Source organism: Mirounga angustirostris, unplaced genomic scaffold, assembly GCF_029215605.1.
Source record: "Mirounga angustirostris isolate CCGP_5_RB_7025 unplaced genomic scaffold, mMirAng1.0.hap1 SCAF_3, whole genome shotgun sequence".
In the NCBI taxonomy this organism is placed as follows: Eukaryota; Metazoa; Chordata; class Mammalia; order Carnivora; family Phocidae; genus Mirounga; species Mirounga angustirostris.
In genome coordinates this window covers 57,458,440-57,480,220 of record NW_026991711.1, presented here as the reverse complement: position 1 = coordinate 57,480,220, position 21,781 = coordinate 57,458,440, and the positions used below count along the sequence as shown (strand labels likewise).

The following is a 21,781-nucleotide window of genomic DNA, read 5'->3' as shown; positions in this document are numbered from 1 at the left end:
TCCCCCCAATATAATCATGGCCCAAGATGAACCTGTGAGAACTGAGTAAACAAAATCAACACAGACTGCAGGAGTTTAGCCCCTCTGAAACTTAACATAAGAAATTACTGACCAGAGCTACTGGGAGGCATGTTTAGAATACAAGTATCATTAGGAAGCTTAAATCTAATATAGTCCGTTGTCTGACAATTGACTCTATTCAGAGAAGGGGTTAGCAAAGAGCTGAAGTGGGGGATGGTTGGAAAAGAAAAGGTGTCCTCACTTCTCTTGCACTGTCTCGGGAAGAAGTATCCTGACCTGTGAACACAAATATTCCAATCCTTTGACACAAACATCCCTATGCTATGGCGATACAAATCCTGATGGTTACATTAGTTAATTTTTTATCTATCTTCATTTGTTCGAATCCAAGTTTACCAAGCAACATTCTGGTGATAATTTTTCTTCCTATATAAGTTTGTCTGTAAGTAAAATTGTCGCTGGCATTATTACTTTTCCTTGTAAGTGAATGAATCAGCATTCTGGATTATATGGCAGTTGCTATGAATGGCTTTTTTTTATAGCATGAGTCCTCGAGAAAATCCTCAAGTCTGGGTACCCAGCAGGAAGCAGGCTCAGCACCTCCAAAAGAACGGCCAGAGGACAGGATGATGGAATGATGGAGAAAGGTACTCCTGCCTCACTCCTAGCTGTTCTGTAGGTGACACCTCTCCATCTCATCTTTTAAAATTACAACCTGGCCTGATACAGAAACCACATTCCCCATACTGTTGCAACTTTGGGTTTTCCTGGCAAGGAAAGTCTCCGACTACATTGCTCTCTCCAGGAAAAGTGGGTTAAGGTGGAGTTTTGGCTTTACTTTAGGATCTGTGTTATATCGATTATTTAAACTGTTTTCATAAACCACCACTTACGTGCCATATTGATTCATTCACTTCAACATTCATCTTGATCAAAGAGCAAAACACTTTGTTGGGAGATATACGATTATAAAGATGGTTATGAAAATATGGAAGTAACCCAAGTGTCTGAACGGATGAATGGATAAGCAAAATGTGATATCTATATATAATGGAATATTATTCAGCCTTGAAAAAGAAGAAAATTCTGACACATGTTAAAACAGGGATGAAAGTGGAAGACATTATGCTAAGTGAAATAAGGCAATCCCCAAAAGACAAATACTGTATCATTTCTTTTATTTGGGGTCCCTAGAGTAGTCAAACTCATAGAGAGAGAAAGTAGAACGGTGGCTGTCAGGGGCTAGGGTAGGAAGAAATGGGGAGTTGTTATTTAATGGGCACAGAGTTACAGTTTTGCAAGAGGGAAAGAGGTTATGGATGGTGAGGTTATGGGTGGTGGTGATAGCATAATCACATGAATGTGCTTAATGCCACTGAATTGTACACTTAAATATGATTAGCAGGGTCAATTTTATGGCATGTATATTTTACTACAATAAAGAAAAAAAGACAGATTATGGTCCCTGTCCCAAGGTGCTTACAACCGCTAAGAGAGGCCAAACGGGAAGGTGGGTTTAGCATTATAGGGATGCAGACTAAAGCTAGGTTAATGCTGACACCAGCCCATTTCACAAAGAAACTGATACAAGACGTAGGTCATTACGCAATTTCCTCAAATGCTTAAAATCCGTTGAGCCTCCCATTCCTACCTGAAAACCATAAAGCGCAGGACAACCCGAACGCGTTGTGCCTGCCTGTTCTCTGGCTCTCCTCCCTGGGTTGGACCTGAGAACCCCTCGCTGGCCCATCAGATGGCGCCGCCGCCCGCAGTGCATCTCCAGGCGCATAGAGGGCGCTGTGGCCTTGGCCTCTTTCCCTCCCCCGCCTCGGTGACCCTTGCTTCCGCTTCCGGAGCCCGCCTCTCCTCGCCGGTGCTCAGCTGCGCAGTCTCCGGCTGCGGGCCTGTGGGGAGGATGGCGGCGTCTTCGAGTGGAGAGAAGGAGAAGGAGCGGCCGGGAGGCGGCTCTGGAGCGGCCGGCGGTAACAGCACGCGAGAGCGGCTGCTGTCTGCGCTGGAAGATCTGGAAGTTTTGTCGAGGTAATGCCGTCGGTCTGAGGACCTGACTGGGCTGGGCCGGCAGGACTGACTGTGGATCGGCCGCGCCTGCCTGGGTGCTCGTTCCTGGGGCTCCGCGGGGGAGGCCGCGCCCCCAAAGACGGTGCACGAGTATGGTGGACTTGACGTCCGCAACCCTCCGGGACTCCGAGATGGCATTTCCCCCCCTTAGAGGACATTTTAGTAATGACCGTGACCCTGGAACCCCGACACTGTCAGAATCGTAGCGGACCTTAGAGGTCGCCAGGTGTGAGTACCTTCGTCCACGAACTCTCGACAGATGTTTAAGGAACCCCCCGCCCCGGGTCCCAGACGCTGGGAGACAGTAGTGAGGGGGAGACTAGATGCGGACATAGAGCAGCCCAGTGTCAAGGGGCAGAGACAGACGTAAACAGACACTAGGGTGCGTTTTTTTTTTTTTTTTTTTTTTAAGATTTTATTTATTTATTTGAGAGAGAGAGAACACATGAGAGGGGATAGGGTCAGAGGACGAAGCAGACTCCCTGCCGAGCAGGGAGCCCGATGCGGGACTCGATCCCGGGACTCCGGGATCATGACCTGAGCCGAAGGCAGTCGCTTAACCAACTGAGCCACCCAGGCGCCCTAGGGTGCGTTTTTAATCAGAGGCGTGCGCCCCGGGTTACTGGAACTTGAGGACTATAGGTGCCTGTCTCAGTTGTAGTCAGGGCAGGCTTCCTGGAGAAAGGACTGCATGGGAAGAATGAGTTCACCGCACTCTGTAGGCGGCAGGTAGCTGGAATAGCAGGTGCAAACGCCTGGAGGCATGAGCACGCGCGACTTGGTGCAGTTCCAAGTTTGGGATGGCTGGAGTGCAGCGAGTATGGAAGAGGTAGAAGAAATGGGATGTCATTCCTCTTAACTCTGCCATCGTTCATGGTAGTTTGTCAAGTTGAAGCCTTCTTTAACTCTCTCACATTCACTTGGATGTTGACATTGTTCTGCTTCTTCCTCCTAAAATGTTGCTCAGATTTGACCTCTTGTTCCCATCCCCACCGTCCTATCTTTTGATGCAGACTCCCGACTTGTCTTTATGCTTCTGCACTTTCTATATTGCCCAAGAGCAGGGCTGTCTTTTTAAAAGACTTCTCATATCACTTTTCTGCTTTAAAATATTTGGTAGGTTCCTGCTGCCCAGTGAGATAAAGTCCAAATGTCTAGCTTAGTGTGCCACTTTAATGTAAATATGTTTATTTCTCAAGAAGTGACACCCCCTTTGGGAAGTAGTGTCTGCTGCCTTTTGTTCTGGGTGAATCTTGGTCTTTGAATGTCAAATCTTTGCCTTAGTATATTTAATGAACTATTACTTCTCACCCTTTTACTCTGGAGCCCAGTAAATTCGTTTCTTCTCTGAGTTTACTTGCTGTAACATAATTTGTCTGTTTTGTGACCCTGGTATGTATTTCATACTCACCAAGTTCGGAGACTGTTTTTTTGAACCTATGCATACAGGGTAATGGTCTTTGAAAATTTCTTCTGACATTGGACAACTCGGTAGTCAACCTTAAGATCTTGCCTCTGGATTATTTGGCTATAGCTCTGTGTATCCGAGGTGTGTTTTCCTGCTGCTGTTGGTACCTGCCCAAGTGCATATACATGATAGTCATGTACTCTTTGCTTGAGATAGCATAATTAAATAATTTATCAGTTGTGTTAATTTGAGACCAAATTGAAATTGTCTTGTAAGTTGACCAGTTTATCTTTCTCCCTCTTTGATTGTTTCCTCAATTCCTGAGTATAGCATTTTCTGTTTGATGAAATGTTCAAGAATCTGTTTCTGAAACTTCCCCACTTGAGCTTTGTAGTTGTGCATGATTAGTTGATGTGCTGAGTTCTCTTTTGCTTTCTCTAAAAGAAGCTGTAGTTCTATTGCCCTTTCCCCAGGAATGCTAAAAACACTTTGATTTCTCATTGATTTGCAGTCCTTACTAATCTGTTGACAAATTGGAGATAAGCTGCTTCTTTCTTGGGGTCCTTGCAGCCTGGTAATAAGCATTACTTTAAAAGTTTGTTTTTCTTTTCCTCTGATTTTCTCCTGACTTAATCTGTCATGTTATTGTTCATCTCTAAAGAAAGACTGGGTGACAGTGAGTGAGTGAAAATTTACCTCTTTTGTGACCCTGGAGATGGTTGGTGGTGGTAGTGGAAGAGATGTCACTTTGTGCTTGGCCACCTAAGACTTACTGAGACTTCACAGAATGAGGCTATGCCAGTGTGATTGGCTTTCAGAAAAAAATCCCATTATGTTAGCAATCAGATATAGCTGCATATACTTCTGTGATCTGTGAAATTTGTCATTATCCTCTTAATGAAATTTTTCTCGTTTGCATTTTTTATGAAAAATTGGAAAGAAAAACTAATGTAACCTCTTGACTTTAGAAAATAGTGGGTTTGAAATTTAGGATATATTTTCTACTGTTACCTGGTTATATAGCTTTACAGTATATTTATTACTTTGTAAAATGTGATAGAATGAGGTAGTCTTTGGAGGAACTTATTTTATTGTATTTTTTTATTTGAGAGTGCCAAGAGCATGAGCAGGGGAGGGGCAGGAGGAGAGGGAGAATCAGTATATTTGTTACTTTGTAAAATGTGAAAGAATGAGGTAGTCTTTGGAAGAATTTTAAAAATAGAAACACAAATTATAGTCTACAAGTTTTTCTTAACATGTTTGTGACTCAGAACTCAATTGTCCTCCAGAAACCATGTTGATAGGAGTCTTGAGGTTTCCACACCAGCCTGTTAATCTGTTTATCTATAATTTACCTGAAGTGTAGTACCATTAATAATATGCGATTTAACCCCCATGTAAATTATATTTCTGTGGGGAATTGTGGATGGATTCTAATTTGATATGCCAGGAGTACAGCTTCTTCTGTAGCGGGACAGGGCTCTATCTCCCACACCTGTAACCAGTGAGTGGGCTCAGGGGTTCCTTCAGCCTCTTTTTACCATTGGGGAGGACAGAAGTTTTCACTTTGTTCTGGACTGCTACTGAACAGCACTAAGTCTTACAGCTTTTTCCTTCCCACTGTACTCTTGTGTCTAAGGCAAGCTCTTTTAAGGTTTTCTGTGGATTTCTAGTCCCAGATTTGCAAGAAAGGCAGAAAAAGGCTCATTCCACATCTCCCACTGTACCTCCCATCCCCACCACCCCCACCCCTGAAACTAGCCTTTATGTAGACCAGAGGTTCTCAACTGTTTATATCTCATCTATGGGGTAAAGAAAAAGGTTAATATAACACGCTGTTTTCGTAAAATGTCTGTTTAATCCATCAGCAAGTCCTGTCAGCTCTACCTCCAAAATATATTCTGAGTCTGTACATGTTTCACCTGTTTGCATTACTAAATCCTAGTGGCTAGGATCTAGTCAAAGCCAATATCATCTTTTGCCTGGAACACTACAGAAGCCACTTAACTTGATTTCCATTCTAGCCCTCTTAAAATCCGTTCTCCAGATAGCTTAGCAGGTTGCTTAAAAACATAAATCAGTTCATGTCATCTCCCTGTTTAAAAAGATCTGGTCACTTCTTATTGTACCTGGAATGAAATACTGGTCCTTTCCGGTGACCTGCAAGGCCCTAACATGATCTGGCCCCTTCCCTAACTACGCATGTCCTCATTTTGTATCCTGCTCCCCAGTACCTACTACTGTATTCTGGCCACACTTCCTCAAACCCATCTTCGGGCCCCTGAACTAGCTATGTAGTTACAAGCATTCTTCTTCATGGCTGGCTTTTCTTAGAGAAGGCTACCCTGACTCCACCCAGTGTAAGTGGGTGTTTTATGGAAACAACTCTTTTCTGTTGACAGTCATATTTCATTGGTATTTATGTACTGGATATTTATGTAATTACAGTAGTAAGTAAAACTTGCATAAATGGGTCTGGTAACAAACACAACTGAGTCTTGCTGGTGAGAGTCCAAGTGCACAGTCACTGTGGGGCAGGGGCTGTGTATACTCAGCATGCTGTGGGTACCATGAATCCAGCAAGTCAGTCAGGTAGAGATCTGTTGATAGTTTCTATTGTATTTATTTTGCAAAGATGTTTTGGTTTTTGGTTTTTCTTTTTTAGAGAACTTATAGAAATGTTGGCAATTTCAAGAAACCAAAAGTTGTTGCCACCTGATGAGGAAAACCAGGTAAGTGGCTTCTTTTTAAATTACAAACAAGAAATCCCCATAATTTCTGCAATTTCCCTATTTACACTTACTTTGTGTGAGAACAGGAAAATTGGATTCTGTTAAATTAATGACAGCTTTTAAATTGGTATTTTCTTTGAATAACTTACATTAGGTAACACTGCTTAAAAAGAAAATAGCTGCTTAAGGGTTTAGCAGTATTATTTTCTCTTATAGTTCTAGTTTATTCATTTTTGTCTTTTGAGTTAACCAACAAAGCTTGTTGAATGGAGATTAAAACAATACTTGAAAGAAAAAAAAATAATGCTCTCATAAGGTAACCTTTTATTATGGGCTTGGTTCCCCTAATGCAACTTGAAAATGAATAGAAATAAAAGAGCATGCAACTGTTAATAGAAGTTATTTTGTGGATGTTAAGTTTACAAGTTTTTATTTTCTTTATTCCTTTCTGTGCTTTGTAATTTTCTACAGTACGCAAAATTTTTTTCTGATCCAAAAACTTCTTATTAAGAGCGTAAATGTCATTTTACGTGTTTTTTTTACCATAATTTAAAAAAAAATTAAAACAGCTGGGAAGGATTAACCTTTTTAATGATATGAGATAGCTCTGTGCCCCATCATTATCTTAATGTTATATGTTTTAAGGGCAGAGAAATTTGATTGACTGTCAATAGAGAAGTATCATAAAACTTTTTTCTTCAAAGATTAATCCCCTCAGGTGGAGAGGAGGGATTAGATAAAGCTACAAGTAGTAAAAGTTGGTAATTTTAGGGATATTAAAGTTATTTTTTGTATGTTGTTTAGTTTTTAGAAAAAGCTTATAGAGAAATACGTTAATAGAGGAATGCCAGTCTCAGATACTTTATTGATGAATACCTGTGAAATTAAATAAAGATTTATTACAAAATGAGCAAAATGAAATACAAATTTTGACTTTACTTCCTAGGCACTTATTATAAGCTTGCCAGAGGTACAGATTATTCAGTAGGTCATAACTAAGACCTGCCCAATCAGCACTAACCTTTCTTATACTTTGTAAGGACTAGCAGTTCTTTCCTTAAAAAATAACAGTGCCTTTTCACATAAAGTTGTTATGAGGATTTATGATAGTGCATGTTAAGTACACATAGGAAGAGCTTATTAATAGTTCTTATCATCACCACCGCAGGACAGAATTAAACCTTATACTTAATACTGTGAATTCCTGTATAATTTTCATTGAAACTATTAAATATTAGTGGGATGTGCCCATTTGAAAATTTATTTACTATTTCTGGAAATTGCTCTTTTTTAAACCATCTTCATCATAAAGCAATACTGTGCATGACGTCACAGGTTTAATATGAGTCATATATTTTCTTGAACATAATAGCACAAATGTGTAACTGTGAAAGTTTTTTAAGCATCATACATTTACCATAAAAGTATTTCTGAGATCAGTTCAACTCTGAGGTAGCCATTATGAAGCATTTACTATAATTATATTGTCAAGTTTCCTTACATTATAGTTTAATACTTTGCTCATTTATTTGCTATCATAGTTGATTATATACAATTTTGTAACTTTAAAAAAATTGTGCATTTTGTCTTAATGTCTTTGTATCCTGTTTAGCGCTTTGGGTTTTTTTTAATTTTCCAGTTTAATTGAGATATAGTAGAAATATAACATTGCATTAGTTTAAGACATACAACATGATGATTTGATATATATATGTATTGTGAAATGATTATCACAATAAGTTTAGTTAACATACATCACCTCACATAGTTACTATTTTTTTTTTTCTTGTGATAAGAACTTTTAAGAAGATGACAGGAAACCATGGCACCTTTTTATGTACCTATTGGTGATTTGGGTGTCTTTGGAAAATTTCTATTCCATTTTTTCTCTGTACATTTTTAATAACTTTTTTAAAGTTGCTAAACTTAGCGGCTTTCAAGTATACAATGCAGTATTGTTAACTGTTGTCACAGTTTCTGTACATTATATCCCCAGAACTTACTGATCTTATAACTGGAAGTTTGTACCTTTTGATCATCTTCACCCATTTTGCCCACCCCCCTCCCTGGCAACCACCAGTCTGATTTCTTTTTCTATGAATTTGGCTTTTTTAGAGTCCACGTGCAAGTGAGATCATGCAGTATTTGTCTTCGTCTGATTTATTTCACTTAATATAATGTCCTCAGGGTCCATCCATGTTATCACAAATGGCAAGATTTCCTTCTTTTTTATGGCTGAATAATATTTCTCTCTGTGTATATACATCCCACATTTTCTACTAATTCAAAGAGATATAGGTACCCAGTATTTATAGCAGCATTATCAGCGATAGCCAAATTATGGAAAAAGCCCAAATGTTCATCAACTGATGAATGGATAAAGAGGTGGTATATACACACATGCACGCGTGCACACAATGGAATATTACTTAGCCATAAAAAAGAATGAAATCTTGCCATTTGCAGCAACTTGGATGGAGCTAGAGAGTATTATGCTGAGTGAATAAGGCAGTCAGAGAAAGACAAATACCATACGATTTTGCTCATATGTGGAATTTTTTTAAAAGATATTATTTATTTGTCAGTGAGCATGCAAGCAGGGGTAGCAGCAGGCAGAGAAGTAGGCTCCCCCGCTGAGTAAGGAGCCCGATGTGGGACTCGATCCCAGGATCCTGGAATCATGACCTGAGCTGAAGGCAGACACTTAACCGACTGAGGAGCCACCCAGGCGTCCTTCGATGGGGATTAAGGAATGCACTCTGATGAGCACTGGGTAGTATGTGGAAGTGTGGAATCACTACATTGTACCCCTGAAACTAATATTACACTGTATTATTACTAACTGGAATGTAAATAAAAACTGAAAAAAAATACATAGCACATTTTCTTTATCCATTCATATATTGATGGACGGTTAGTTTGCATTCATGTCCTGGCTATTGTAAATAATGCAGTGAATGTGTGGGTGCCCATATCTTTTTGAGATAATTTCATTTCCTTCTGATAAGTACCCAGAAGTGGAATTGCTGGATCATACGGTAGTTCTGTTTTTAACTTTCTAAGTAATTTCAATACTGTTTTTCCATAGTGGTTGCACCAGTTAACATTCCCACCATCAGTGCACAAGGGTTCTCTTTTCTCCACATCTTTGCCATCTTCTTACGGCTTGTTTTTTTGATTATAGCCTTAGTAACTGGTGTGAAGTGATACCCAATTGTGGTTTTGATGATTAGTAATTTTGAGCACCTTTTCATGTACCTTTGGTCATTTGTATGTCTTTGGAAAAATGTCTATTCAGTTTCTTTGCCCATTTTTTAATCAGACTTTATTTTGTAGAAATTTTTTAAAGTTCTTGGTGTTAACTAAAATCATCTCAAATACAAGATTTTGGGGGAACCTCCATTACATTATATTTTTAAGGAAAGACTTTAAAATTTTATCTTACCTGGGAAATGAATAAACCTCATTTTGGCATATTGGTAGTTCTGAAGACTTGTTTGTATGAAAGAATAGCATATAATTAGAAAAAGTAGAAAGTCTTGATATTAATCTGTTTTCCAAAATAATCATAGGTTATTTTTATTCTTAACATTGATTAGAATAATACTTTGAAGGTATTAAAATTTTACAGCCTAGCGAATTCACATGTGGATTCTTTGCTTCGTTGGAATGTCACTTTTCATTATTCTGCTGTCTGCTTTAATCAACTGTTATCTGACAGGTCCTCGAGTTGTTAATTCACAGAGATGGGGAATTTCAAGAACTGATGAAATTGGCACTGAATCAGGGAAAAATCCATCATGAAATGCAAGTTTTAGAAAAGGAAGTGGAGAAGAGAGACAGTGATATTCAGCAACTACAAAAACAGCTAAAGGAAGCAGAACAAATACTGGTAAGTTGATAGAAGATAAGGTAAAAAAGGATATTAATCTATTTCTGAAAAAGAAATCAAGTATTTTGAAGTGGCAGAAAACTTGACTTTCCAAGTCTAAAAGCGACAACTTGTCAGTTTGGTTAAATGAAAGGCCATTGTCATTCCCTATTTTACTTAATGTTTTTAGATAGTCTGCATTATTTTTGAACCATATTTTCATTATTTATTTTTTTTTAATTTTTTTTTTTTTTTAAGATTTTATTTATTTATTTGAGAGAGAGAGAAAGCATGAGGTGGGGAGGGTCAGAGGGAGAAGCAGACTCCCTGCCGAGCAGGGAGCCCGATGCGGGACTCGATCCCGGGACTCCAGGATCATGACCTGAGCCGAAGGCAGTCGCTTAACCAACTGAGCCACCCAGGCGCCCCATATTTTCATTATTTAAAGATTTCACAGGATTGAATTAATAGAACTGGGAAGTCATACTTTTATCCTGTCCTGTTAGAAGTTTTCAGTTATTAGTAGTCTAAATCTTTACCTCAGCTTTTAAAAATATTTTGAAATCAGTAGAAGTATGTATCAATTTTAAAAATTGATTAAAATTTACATTAACTTATTTAGTCTTCCATTCTAAACTAGGTGGGATTTGGGCATATGTCAAGGACTCTAGGTTTTTGTTCCTCTTGTTCTTGGCTACTGTTTCAAAAAAGCAATTTCTTTGCTATTATTTGCCCAGTTATTTTACCAAATACTAACTAATGTAATTGTTATATGATGGTATTACAGAAACAGCTGAGTTTGATTCTCATATGGACCAGACATTGCTGGAAACTTTATCCCTGTTGAATCTTCAAAATGTGTCAAAATGGGCTCCAATAAATAGAAACCTGAGTTGTTCAGGGTAAATTAACCACTCCTGCTGAAGAAATGACCCCAAGTAAATGCTTTTTAAAAAAAAAAAATATGTAAAGAAATCTATTTTCCATTAAGAAAGTAATACTTACCGAAGATATTCAGAAAATACAGAAAAGTAGAAAGAAGAGGAAAAGATTGTGTTAGTACCTCTGTTCAGATTGCCCTTATTCATAGTTTTGTGCATTTCATTTCCGTCTTAGATGTATTTTTTTTTTAATTTTCCAGTAGGCTTATAATTGATTTTTATTTTTTATTTATTTATTTAAAGATTTTATTTATTTATTTGAGAGAGAGAGAATGAGAGAGAATACATGAGAGGGGATAGGGTCAGAGGGCAAAGCAGACTCCCTGCTGAGCAGGGAGCCCAATGCGGGACTCGATCCAGGGACTCCAGGATCATGACCTGAACCGAAGGCAGTCGCTTAACCAACTGAGCCACCCAGGCGCCCTATAATTGATTTTTAAATTGAAGTCTAGTTGGGGCACCTGGGTGGCTCAGTTGGTTAAGCGACTGCCTTCGGCTCAGGTCATGATTCTGGAGTCTCGGGATCGGGTCCCACATCAGGCTCCCTGCTCAGCAGGGAGATTGCTTGTCCCTCTGACCCTCCCCCTGTCATGCTCTCTGTCTCCCATTCTCTCTCTCAGATAAATAAATAAAACCTTTAAAAAAAAAATAAATTGAAGTCTAGTTGACACATAATGTTACGTTAGTTTCAGGTGTACAACAAGTGATTTTTTTTTTTCAGAGGTTTTCATTTTTTATCTCATAATTAGTAGGCTTAGTTACTAACTGGCTTTCTATTACTCTTTATTAAAATTTAAGCATTTTTCATATATTGTATCCTCTTTGCTTAGCTTTGCAACTTTCTGTTATAAATAATGCTTTGATGAATATCATTGCAGAAGGGTCTTTTTTATCTTCTGCGTTTCAGATTATATTCTTTAGATTTGATTTCCAAAAATGTAATTATTGAGTTAAAGACAGTTAACACAAGGACCATAAAAAGACTGAATTTTATGATTTAGGTAATAGCAACTAACATTTACTGAACACTTATGCATCAGGCCTTGTGCTTGTTTGCAGCTTACATGTATTATCTCAGTCTTCATAACAATTATGCTAGGTTAGTACCATTATTGCATTTTACAGATGAAGAAACCGAGATTTTAAATTAATAACTACCTTGCCCAGGAAGAGTGAAAAGTAGAGAGATGGAACTTAAACCTAGTTCTCTCTGACTCCATACTCTTAACCACTGTGTTATAGTTGAGGATGCATATATTAGCTTAACTTCATTTTACCCTTTAATGTACCTTTCAGGGGGTTTTGGGGGTGTTGGTGGGTGTTTTCATTATAGGAGTCATTAAGTATGGAGGTAATGGTAATGTATAAATGAGTAAGACTATCAATCCGGGAATGTGTCTTGTAAACTAGAAAAAAATATTTTGGTATTTTGTCCTTGAACTAAATGCAAGAATAGGATGCTTTGGGAGTGGTATGTGGTGTGGATCTCTTATGCATTTCCGATAAGGCATAAAGAAAAAAATGTTAGGGGCTCCTGGGTGGCTCATTCGGTTAAGTGTCTGCCTTCAGCTCAGGTCATGATCCCAGGGTCCTGGGAATGAGTCCCGCATCAGGCTCCCTGCTCAGTGGGGAGTCTGCTTCTCCCTCTGCCCCTCCCCCCACTCATAGGCGCTCTCTCTCTCTCTCTCTCAAAAATAAAATCTTTTAAAAAAAGTAAACAATCCAATTTACACTTTGTTTCTAACAATTAATTTGTAAATGAAGACTGATTCATGAATATATATTATTACTTTCCTTAACCAACTGAAATAAATGATTCCCAAATGGTGTTTCAAAACATTACAAATAAATTGTGGGGATTTCCAACTTTTGCATATTGTTCCTATAGGATTAATGATTTTGTGAATTAAGCCAAAAATTCTGCTTGATATAGTTAAGAATAAACCATATTTCTTTTTTTTAATATTCAAATTAGGCAACAGCTGTTTACCAAGCAAAAGAAAAACTCAAATCAATAGAAAAAGCAAGAAAAGGTAAGTATTGTGGGAATACTGAATGACTTTCTGAAAAATCCCAAGTTTTGGGTTCGAGAAATGGATGAGAGTATTATTGGTAATCATTTGCTGCTATTGAAGTGATTCCATTAAATTTTTATCGTAAAGTGTCTGCCAGGTGCTAGCACTGTGCTGTGTATCATTGGGGAGGTATCACACCTTTTTCAGGTTCTAAGAAGCAATAATATAAGGCAAGTTTGGCTGTGTATCTGAATATGCAGTAAAGACAATGAGTTTATAAGAAGGGAAGAGAACTGTGAGCTGGAAGCAAGTGGGATGTGAGTTGGATCTTAAAAGACAGGACAGAGAGTGAAAGAGAATGTACGGTGGGCAACTGGAGTGGGACTGGAGTGTCCTGAAGTCCAAACTAGATGTGGCTTTGGGATATGTGCACATTTAATGGTGCAGATGCCTAACATGCCTTCTTTTCCTGTCCCGCTTCTCTCTTTAAAAAACTTTCATTTTGGGCGCCTGGGTGGCTCAGTTGGTTAAGCGACTGCCTTCGGCTCAGGTCATGATCCCGGAGTCCCGGGATCGAGTCCCGCATCGGGCTCCCTGCTCGGCAGGGAGTCTGCTTCTCCCGCTGACCCTCCCCCCCCCTCATGCTCTCTCTATCTCATTCTCTCTCAAATAAATGAATAAAATCTTTAAAAAAAAAAAAAAAAAGGTAAAAAACTTCCATTTTGGATTTTTTAGTTTAGGTACTAAAAGTTAGAATTAAAACTTTGGTTACTTGCTTTTGATTTGTAGATGATTTACCTTTAATCACCTCAAAGTTGTCTTTCTTCTTCTTTTCCTGTTTCAGATAACTACTGTTAATGTTTGTTGTGTGTTCATTTTTTTAGATGTTTAATACACCTATAATAACAGTACAAATACATATGTGTATGTATATCCTAAAACAAAAATCACGTCATGCTACACATATTATTAGCAGCTTACTTTTTTTAATCTAATGAATATATTGTGGACATGTTTCTACTTAGGTCTACTTATAATCATAGGGTCACATCAAGCCAACAATTGAGTGGTATAGTGTGAACTGCTGCTCTAATTTAATAGTTTAGATGTCACTGGAAAACAAAACACTCCTTCCTCTACTTTATTTGTATTCATTGTTGCTTTGAGAACAGTAAGAATATTTAATGGTAGTTAATAATTGAGATTAGTGAATTTAGTCATGCTAATGTCCCAAATTTGATACTTTGTTAGCTGTTTTTTCTAGATGTCTTGTTCTTTAGTTGGGAAATCTATATGATTTAAGTTTAACAATATACATATTATTAGGTATTAGGGAAGGTAGGCAACTCAGATTATCCTATTTTCAGGTAATTTAAAATTAAATATGTGTGACTATGAGGCATGCGTTTATACACTTGTAAGTTACTAGACTAACATGTTATCTCTCCTCTTGACTCTCTCAGGTGCCATCTCCTCTGAAGAAATAATTAAGTATGCACATAGGATTAGTGCAAGTAATGCTGTATGTGCCCCACTGACCTGGGTTCCAGGTAAAAATACTTCTCTTTTTATTAGATGTATATGGTTTTGAAAATTCTTAGGTGACTGTACTTAAAAATAGGAAAATCCTTTAAATATAGAATGTATTTATCCTTAGGAACATCTGCTATATATTTTCATATCTTTAGTATCTTATAAGTAATAATGTGGGCCATGGGTTTTATTAGTTTGGTTTTCTACAAAGCTTTTGCCACACGGACTGTGTTTCTGTCCTTTTTTTTAAGCTATTATTTATTAGAGAGAGAGTGAGAGAGAGCACAAGTGGAGAGGAGAGGAGAAGCCCCATGTGGGGCTCAATCCCAGGACCCTGAGATCATGACCTGAGCCAAAGGCAGCTGCTTAACCAGCTGAGCCACCCAGGCATCCCTGTTTCTGTCCTTTTTAAAGAAAAATCATAAATTAATGTTTAAAAGTATAAGTTGATATGTGATGATTCTAAAGCTATAGATTTATATGCCTGTAACACCCAGGCTGGCCAGAAGCCCACTTTTTAGAACCATTGGGGTTTTGTCAAGGGTTCTGGCCTTGGAATCAAGACAATCCCAACTCTTCAGTGATAAAGGTGAAGCACTGAGCACCCAACAGCAAACACATGGGACTGGATATAGCTGGAGTAATTAGAAACAGTAAAAAAGACTAACAAACTACGAACATATTGACAGTACATAAAACATTTATAAGACAGGGACCTAAGGTCGAGCAGCAGTCTTCTGGGAGGAGTGGGAGATAGTATCTCAACATCAGTAATTCATGATGGTGGTATTTTACTATATTAAAAACTCTAAGGTTAATTTACAGTTTTGGGGGTAAGTGATCTGGAGTGAGTAAGAAATATTACCAAAAAGTTGGTCCAAATCTGCCAAGTTTTCATCATCCCAAAACTAAATAGTATGCTTTCATGATTAGAAATGAACATTGGCTCCTGATATTCCTCCACTGGAAAGATCTAGGAATTAGTCTTTAAATGATAAGATCAAAGAGGTTGGTTAGGAAAAGTTTCAATTTAGACAGTCCTTCAAATAAGCATTCCAGTCCTTTCTGCCTTGTTAAAAAAAAAAATGTGTCATGATCTATTTATTCTCTCAGAGTATGTATCGTTATTTTCTTACTAGAAATGCAGGTAAGTTAGAAGAATGAAGATCATTATAATTTTCTTAATTTGTCATCTGCAATTGCTAAAATGGCAGACTTTTTTTTTTTTTTTTAAAGATTTTATTTATTTGACAGAGAGACAGTGAGAGCGGGAACACAAGCAGGGGGAGTGGGAGAGGGAGAAGTAGGCTTCCCACTGAACAGGGAGCCTGATGTGGGGTTTGATCCCAGGACCCTGGGATCACGACCTGAGCTGAAGGCAGACGCTTAACAACTGAGCTACCCAGGTGCCCCTCTTTTTTTTTTTTTTTTTTATAGATAATAGTATATTACTGTACAGATTCAAAGAAGAAATGCATGTATTTTTAAATTTAATATTTTGTGCTCTTAATAACAATTGATAAGATGACCTTCCTGTTCCAAAATTGAAAATGGGTGTCTTGAGTTTTTCAAAGCAAATCAAGGAAAATCAGTACTTCAGAGACGTATTAATGCTTATTTTGCATATGACTGAGTTAAAAGCAGTCTTTTTTTAGGGGACCCACGGAGACCATACCCAACTGATTTAGAGATGAGAAGTGGATTATTGGGTCAGATGAACAATCCTTCCACTAATGGTGTTAACGGTCATTTACCAGGGGATGCACTTGCAGCAGGCAGATTGCCAGGTAATGTTAATCAGAATGGTTCCCTCAGACAGACCAAGGTGTTGCAGACATGATGATGGAATATCTGGCTGTTGAACAAGTTTGGGTTCTAGACCCAGCTTGTTTTAATAGCTGGGTTTTCTGCCAATTATCCTGCTCTCTCTAGTTTAAAAACTGTTCTAGCTGGAGTTCATGAAATTAGAATAAATTGACTTTTCTCTCATTTGTTAATAGGTTATTTTTCTTGGGCATTAGGCCTCTCTTTTATTAAAATCTAAACAGCTTTTTAAAATTGTGAAATATACTGTGTAAACAGAATAAGAAATATTCTGAATAAGAAAGAATACAAAGTGAACCTACTCCTGAAAACCTCCCAAATTGAATAACAAAATGAATAATAGCTTTTTATGGGCTTTTCAATAACTAAATAAAATAGCACTTTTGTGAGACTTGGTTCATTCTGAATTTCAGCCTTCCTTAAGTTTTATGTATAGTTTTGTGTTATTCTTAGATTTATTTTACGCTCCCCATCTTTTATTTTTTGTAGGTGACTTGTTTTGATTTGGTAGAACATTTAAAAAGTATAAACTGATTTTTTTGAGCAATCACTTTTAATATTTCACCTATTTCATTTTTTCTCTTATTTTTTACAGTGTTAAAAACATGCTCTAGATAATGTTTTTCTGCTTCACATTTTATTGTAAAGATGTTCCTGTGTTAAGAATGCTTTGTAAACATCATTTTAACGAAAGTACAAACTTGAGAACTCACTGTACCTTAGTTTCCCTTGATATCTTTGCATTTTTCTCATTTTGATTATTCCATATTACATGCCAGTCACAGTCCAGTCAGGAGGCAATATGAACAAGGAAAATTTTAAAAATTATTAATTAGTAACAAGATACTAACTACTAAAGGGTAAAGAGAACTGTTTTTAAAAAATACAGTAATAAGAGAAGTGGGGAGCAGCTACTACTAGGACCAGGCAGAGTACCCAAGGAAGGGACCCACTGAGAAGAGGCTTCTCCCACCCCCATCCTCAGTTCATACCGTGGCACCCTCAAGAGGGTGTAGCTGTGGCTCACGGGATGGCAGAGAAGTTAGATGAGGTTATTCACAGGCTGGAGCCGGCAAGCAGGAAATTATCCACTAGGGTTCCAGGGAGCCTTGCTGGGAAGCCACCTTTAGGGTGATGGTGAGACTTAGACGCCACTGTAACTTGCTAGGGGCTGAGCTCACCGCTTGACGTCCCCCTGCCAGCCAGGCACCACGGGGAGAGAAGGGAAGCATCGGATCCCTCAGTCCTGTTCCCCTTACAGAGTCCCTCCAGTGCCCTCTACTGACAAAGATTAACATTGTGGCTGCTGGCAAAGGAGAAACATTTTCAGGGTCCAGGGAGAAGAGTGGTTTTAAAGCTTAAGAGGCAGTTTAGACTTGTAATACTTAGTGTAGTACATGTTAGCTATTTAAAATATATAGAGAGAATAATATACATGACCTACTATATATCTGCATATAGTTTACATAGATATGTATAAGAAACATTTGATTTGTCATTATCAGGGTCTTACAAAAGAAAAATTAGGTCAACTGACTAAAGTTACTTAGATGGAAGCAAGATTTAAAAAAAAAAAACACAGGTTCTAGTTAATAAAACATCATGCTTTTCCTTGATAACTTTGATCTTTGTTAATTTAGCCAAATGTACGTTTTGATTCCTGGCCTTAAAAAAATATTTACTTCAGATTCTGTGCATGAGGGAAGAGTAATGAAGAGGTAAATTGATTACTGGTAGAAGTATTGTTACATATGCTTCTTTCTTTTCTCCAGATGTCCTTGCTCCACAATATCCATGGCAGTCAAATGACATGTCAATGAATATGTTACCACCAAATCACAGTAATGACTTTTTGTTGGAACCTCCGGGGCATAATAAAGAAAATGAAGATGATGTAGAAGTTATGTCAACAGACTCGTCTAGCAGTAGTAGTGACTCTGATTAAAAACATAAAAGACAAAATTCATACAGAATTGAATACTATGGGGTGGGCACTTGGGTGGCTCGGTTGAGCGCTGGACTCTTGATTTTGGCTCAAGTCACGATTTCAGGGTTGTGAGATCAAGCCCCGCATCAGGCTCCGTGCTGGGTGTGGAGTCCGCTTAAGATTCCCTCTCTCCCTCTGCCCCTTCCCCCACCTCTCTTCCTCTCTAAAAAACAAACAAAACAGAATAGAATACTGTGGAATTCTGTTTCTTAAACAATTGGAAGCCTGTAAAAAATAGCCAGGTAATACTGGCTATAGTGGAATTGTGCAACCCATCAAAAATCACTGGACTTTCTTTTTAAAGCCAAAAATCATGGTTTCAATTCTAAATCACTAAGTGAATATTTAAAGAATAATCAAAATTTACTGTTGGGGAAAAAAAAATTACTCAGTGCCGCTCTACCCTGTTATAGTGTAGTTATGTTGAACTTGTACACAGTAATTCTGGGAATAAAAGTGGAGAGAAATGACCCATGTACATACCACTCATCAGCCCCTGGAATTATTTAGAATAAGGGCAGTGGATCACTGAATGTGTATCATACCTTGAAATAACAAAGCCCTCATTTGAAAGTGAAGGCTGGTAGCTTCTGTTACAGTAACGGGGGAGATTGTTTCAATTTGTACTATCTGTAATTATTGTAATTTTTGTAAATAAACTCACTTTTGTTTGTACTCTGTATGCTTTTTGTTTTAATTGAAATATGCCTTCAGTATAGGTAAGAAATTATTTTTGTAAATCCAGTTGCATTTTATACATAAATAGAACTCTGGAGTGTGAATGAACATGATGGACTGCATACAGCTAAACTAGTAATCACAGCTAGTAGGTTTCACAAAGGCCCATACTGACATTCTTAGAAGAAATAAATTGAAGTTGCTTTTTGTGTTTTTTTTTCCCATTAGTCTTCCCACTAGTTTTTTTTTAAGTAACTGAAAAAGCTTACCATAATAATGTCTGATCTTAAGAATAATAGATTGGATTGTCTGAAAGGTTTAGAAGGAAAGCTATCTCTTGCCTTCACCTTCCCTCTTCCTGCATTTTCCAGAAGGAATCACTTTTAACCACTTTTAACTTAATGGTTAACCTCCATGTTTAAATAATACGCTTATACAACTACAATTTGTCTTTGTGTACTTTTTACATTTTTTTTTCAGATTGCAAAAGTAATAATACAACATTCATAGTGGAGCATTTAGCAAATACAGTAAATTACAAAGAAAAACTTCTACCAAGAGACCATATTAATATTTTCGGATAGGTTCTTGGTCTTTTTTAAAGATCCACATGTATACATTTTTTAAAACAATGTATTTCCTGAGATACTATATAGTTTTTAGTAATCTACATCCTTGCAATGAACTGAGAATTCAATTTTTCCAACTTCTTTTCCTTTTTAGTATTTAATAAAATTTAGTATTTAGTATTTAATAAAATGGCCTCTAGAAAAACATTTGTCTTCCAATTTCAGCAGTTTGCTGGGAACAAAATTATGTTTTTAGATTGGTATCTTGAATAATACAAGGAATGAAATGAGTAGCCTAGTTTGGAATTCTAATAAAGTATAAATTATCTGACAGTTCAGTTTATTTTGTATTAATGTGAATTCAACATATGCCAATATGCATAAATTAGTCATAACAGTGTCTATTATGCGGTATAGTAAAATATTGGTTGCCTAATTAAAAAAATATATATAGATAGATGATACACAGCCAAGGAAAAGGAAGTGGAAAGTAGAGAGCTAAAGCAAATAAGGCAAAGTCTTGGTACTTAATGGAATCTGAGTGTAGGGTATGTGGAAGTTCATTGTACTGTTTTCTGCTTTAGTATGTTTTTTTTCATGTTAACATTCTTTTGTTTTCTGCATCAAAAGTTAACTTGACACCATTTTAAAATGCCAAGGAATGGAAAAGTTTGGACTCTGTTCTACAAGATGGCTTTGATGCAGCTGAAGGTCTGATTCAAGGATGGCAGGCACAGAAAGTGTGTGGGAACCCACATTAGCAAATATTTGTGGGTTCTGTTATAGTTCCTTAGGCCGTGATATTTAGGCCACCTATACACTTAAGACCATTTTACTGTGTTTGGTTAATCAATATTTTCAATTAACAATTTTGTTGTATCATCATTCTAACAGTTTTTTCAGCAGTTTTTATGAGACCAAACCTTTGGCCAGGATGTATCTCCCTAATTACAATGTTTGGGAAAATGATTTTCTTTGTAACAACAGATTTTATGGCCATTAGAATGAAATCTGTTGCCACACAGTGGGTACTTATATTCCTTAAATGAGGCATACTGTCTTTTAAATCTTTTGCTGAAACTTCCATTTTAAATGTCTTAGCTACTTTACCTTCTGACATATAAAGTCAAAGAATATTAGCATTAGTGATCATATGGAATAGTTTTCAACCATGTTCGTCTCCCATTGACTGGTGCTTCTGGCTGTGCTGAAAAAGCCTCCTAGACTGACATGGGGTCAGTGTGAAGGAATATTTGCTATTCGCAATGTAGTCTAGAGCCCCCATGGCTAACTCCCCCTCCCCTGCATCCTGTCCTTTGCTTTCCTTTCCTTCCTCATGTGTTTGAGCATCTTCCAGTGCTGAGTGTACAGCAATGAATAAGACAGAGCCTGCCTTCCTGCACTTGACGAAGCTGAGGGGCAAGGGAGGGGACAGTTAATACACCCATAAACAAATCAGTAAGATAAATCCAAATAGTGGCAAGTACAATAAAACATAAGGACACAGTTCAAAATTCAACACTTACTGCAACACCCTGACTTCTTAAGGTAAAAGAAACTCCCAAGAGTTGTAGCACAGACCAGAATGGTCTTCAAAAATCAATAAATACATATATGGGTGTTAATTTAAAGATACTATGATCAATTAAAGATATTATGACCAAAAATGTTATTTTCAAACACTTGGGTCTCATCAAAGTTTGCCTAAATTTTTATTATTATACTAATTTTTTTTAAGATTTATTTATTTGAAAGAGCAAGGGGGCAGGGCAGAAGGAGAGGTACAGAGAGTCTCAAGCGGACTCCATGCTGAGCACAGAGCCCGACATACAGAGCTCAACACGGGGCTCAATCTCACGAGCCTGAGATCACGACCTGAGTGGAAACCAAGAGTCAGATACTCAGCCAACTGTGCCACCCATGCACCCCAAAAGTTAGCATTAATTTTTAAACAAAAGAAATGTCATGCTTTTTGGATTGCTGTTTTCCCCACACTGAAAATTTAACTCTTTGATCCTGTTGTAAGTCTGAGACTCACGTACATTGTACCTTTATTAAAATGAGCATGCCCCATGTCGGGGCAGAAAATTTTTCCCTTCTAGGTTCTTTGGCTGATCTAATAA

At 37.6% G+C, this 21,781-nt stretch overlaps 1 protein-coding gene across 1 annotated transcript; it reads left to right on the top strand.

Annotated features, from left to right (window-relative positions):
• Window positions 1–1,894: 1,894 nt before the first annotated feature.
• On the top strand, window positions 1,895–19,091 carry MED4 (mediator complex subunit 4). Its single transcript, XM_045869441.3, has 7 exons — window positions 1,895–2,061; window positions 6,174–6,240; window positions 9,962–10,132; window positions 13,028–13,085; window positions 14,531–14,617; window positions 16,256–16,387; window positions 18,197–19,091. The coding sequence occupies exons 1-7, from the start codon at window positions 1,937–1,939 to the stop codon at window positions 18,367–18,369; spliced, it is 813 nt and encodes a 270-aa protein (XP_045725397.1). The 5' UTR covers window positions 1,895–1,936; the 3' UTR covers window positions 18,370–19,091.
• The last annotated feature ends 2,690 nt before the right edge of the window (window positions 19,092–21,781 follow it).

Coding starts and splice junctions, on each gene's coding strand:
- MED4 (XM_045869441.3), top strand. CDS start 1,937: ATGGCGGCGTCTTCGAGTGGAGAGAAGGAGAAGGAGCGGCCGGGAGGC. Junction 2,062..6,173: donor GATCTGGAAGTTTTGTCGAG/GTAATGCCGTCG, acceptor TTTCTTTTTTAG/AGAACTTATAGAAATGTTGG. Junction 14,618..16,255: donor CCCACTGACCTGGGTTCCAG/GTAAAAATACTT, acceptor GTCTTTTTTTAG/GGGACCCACGGAGACCATAC.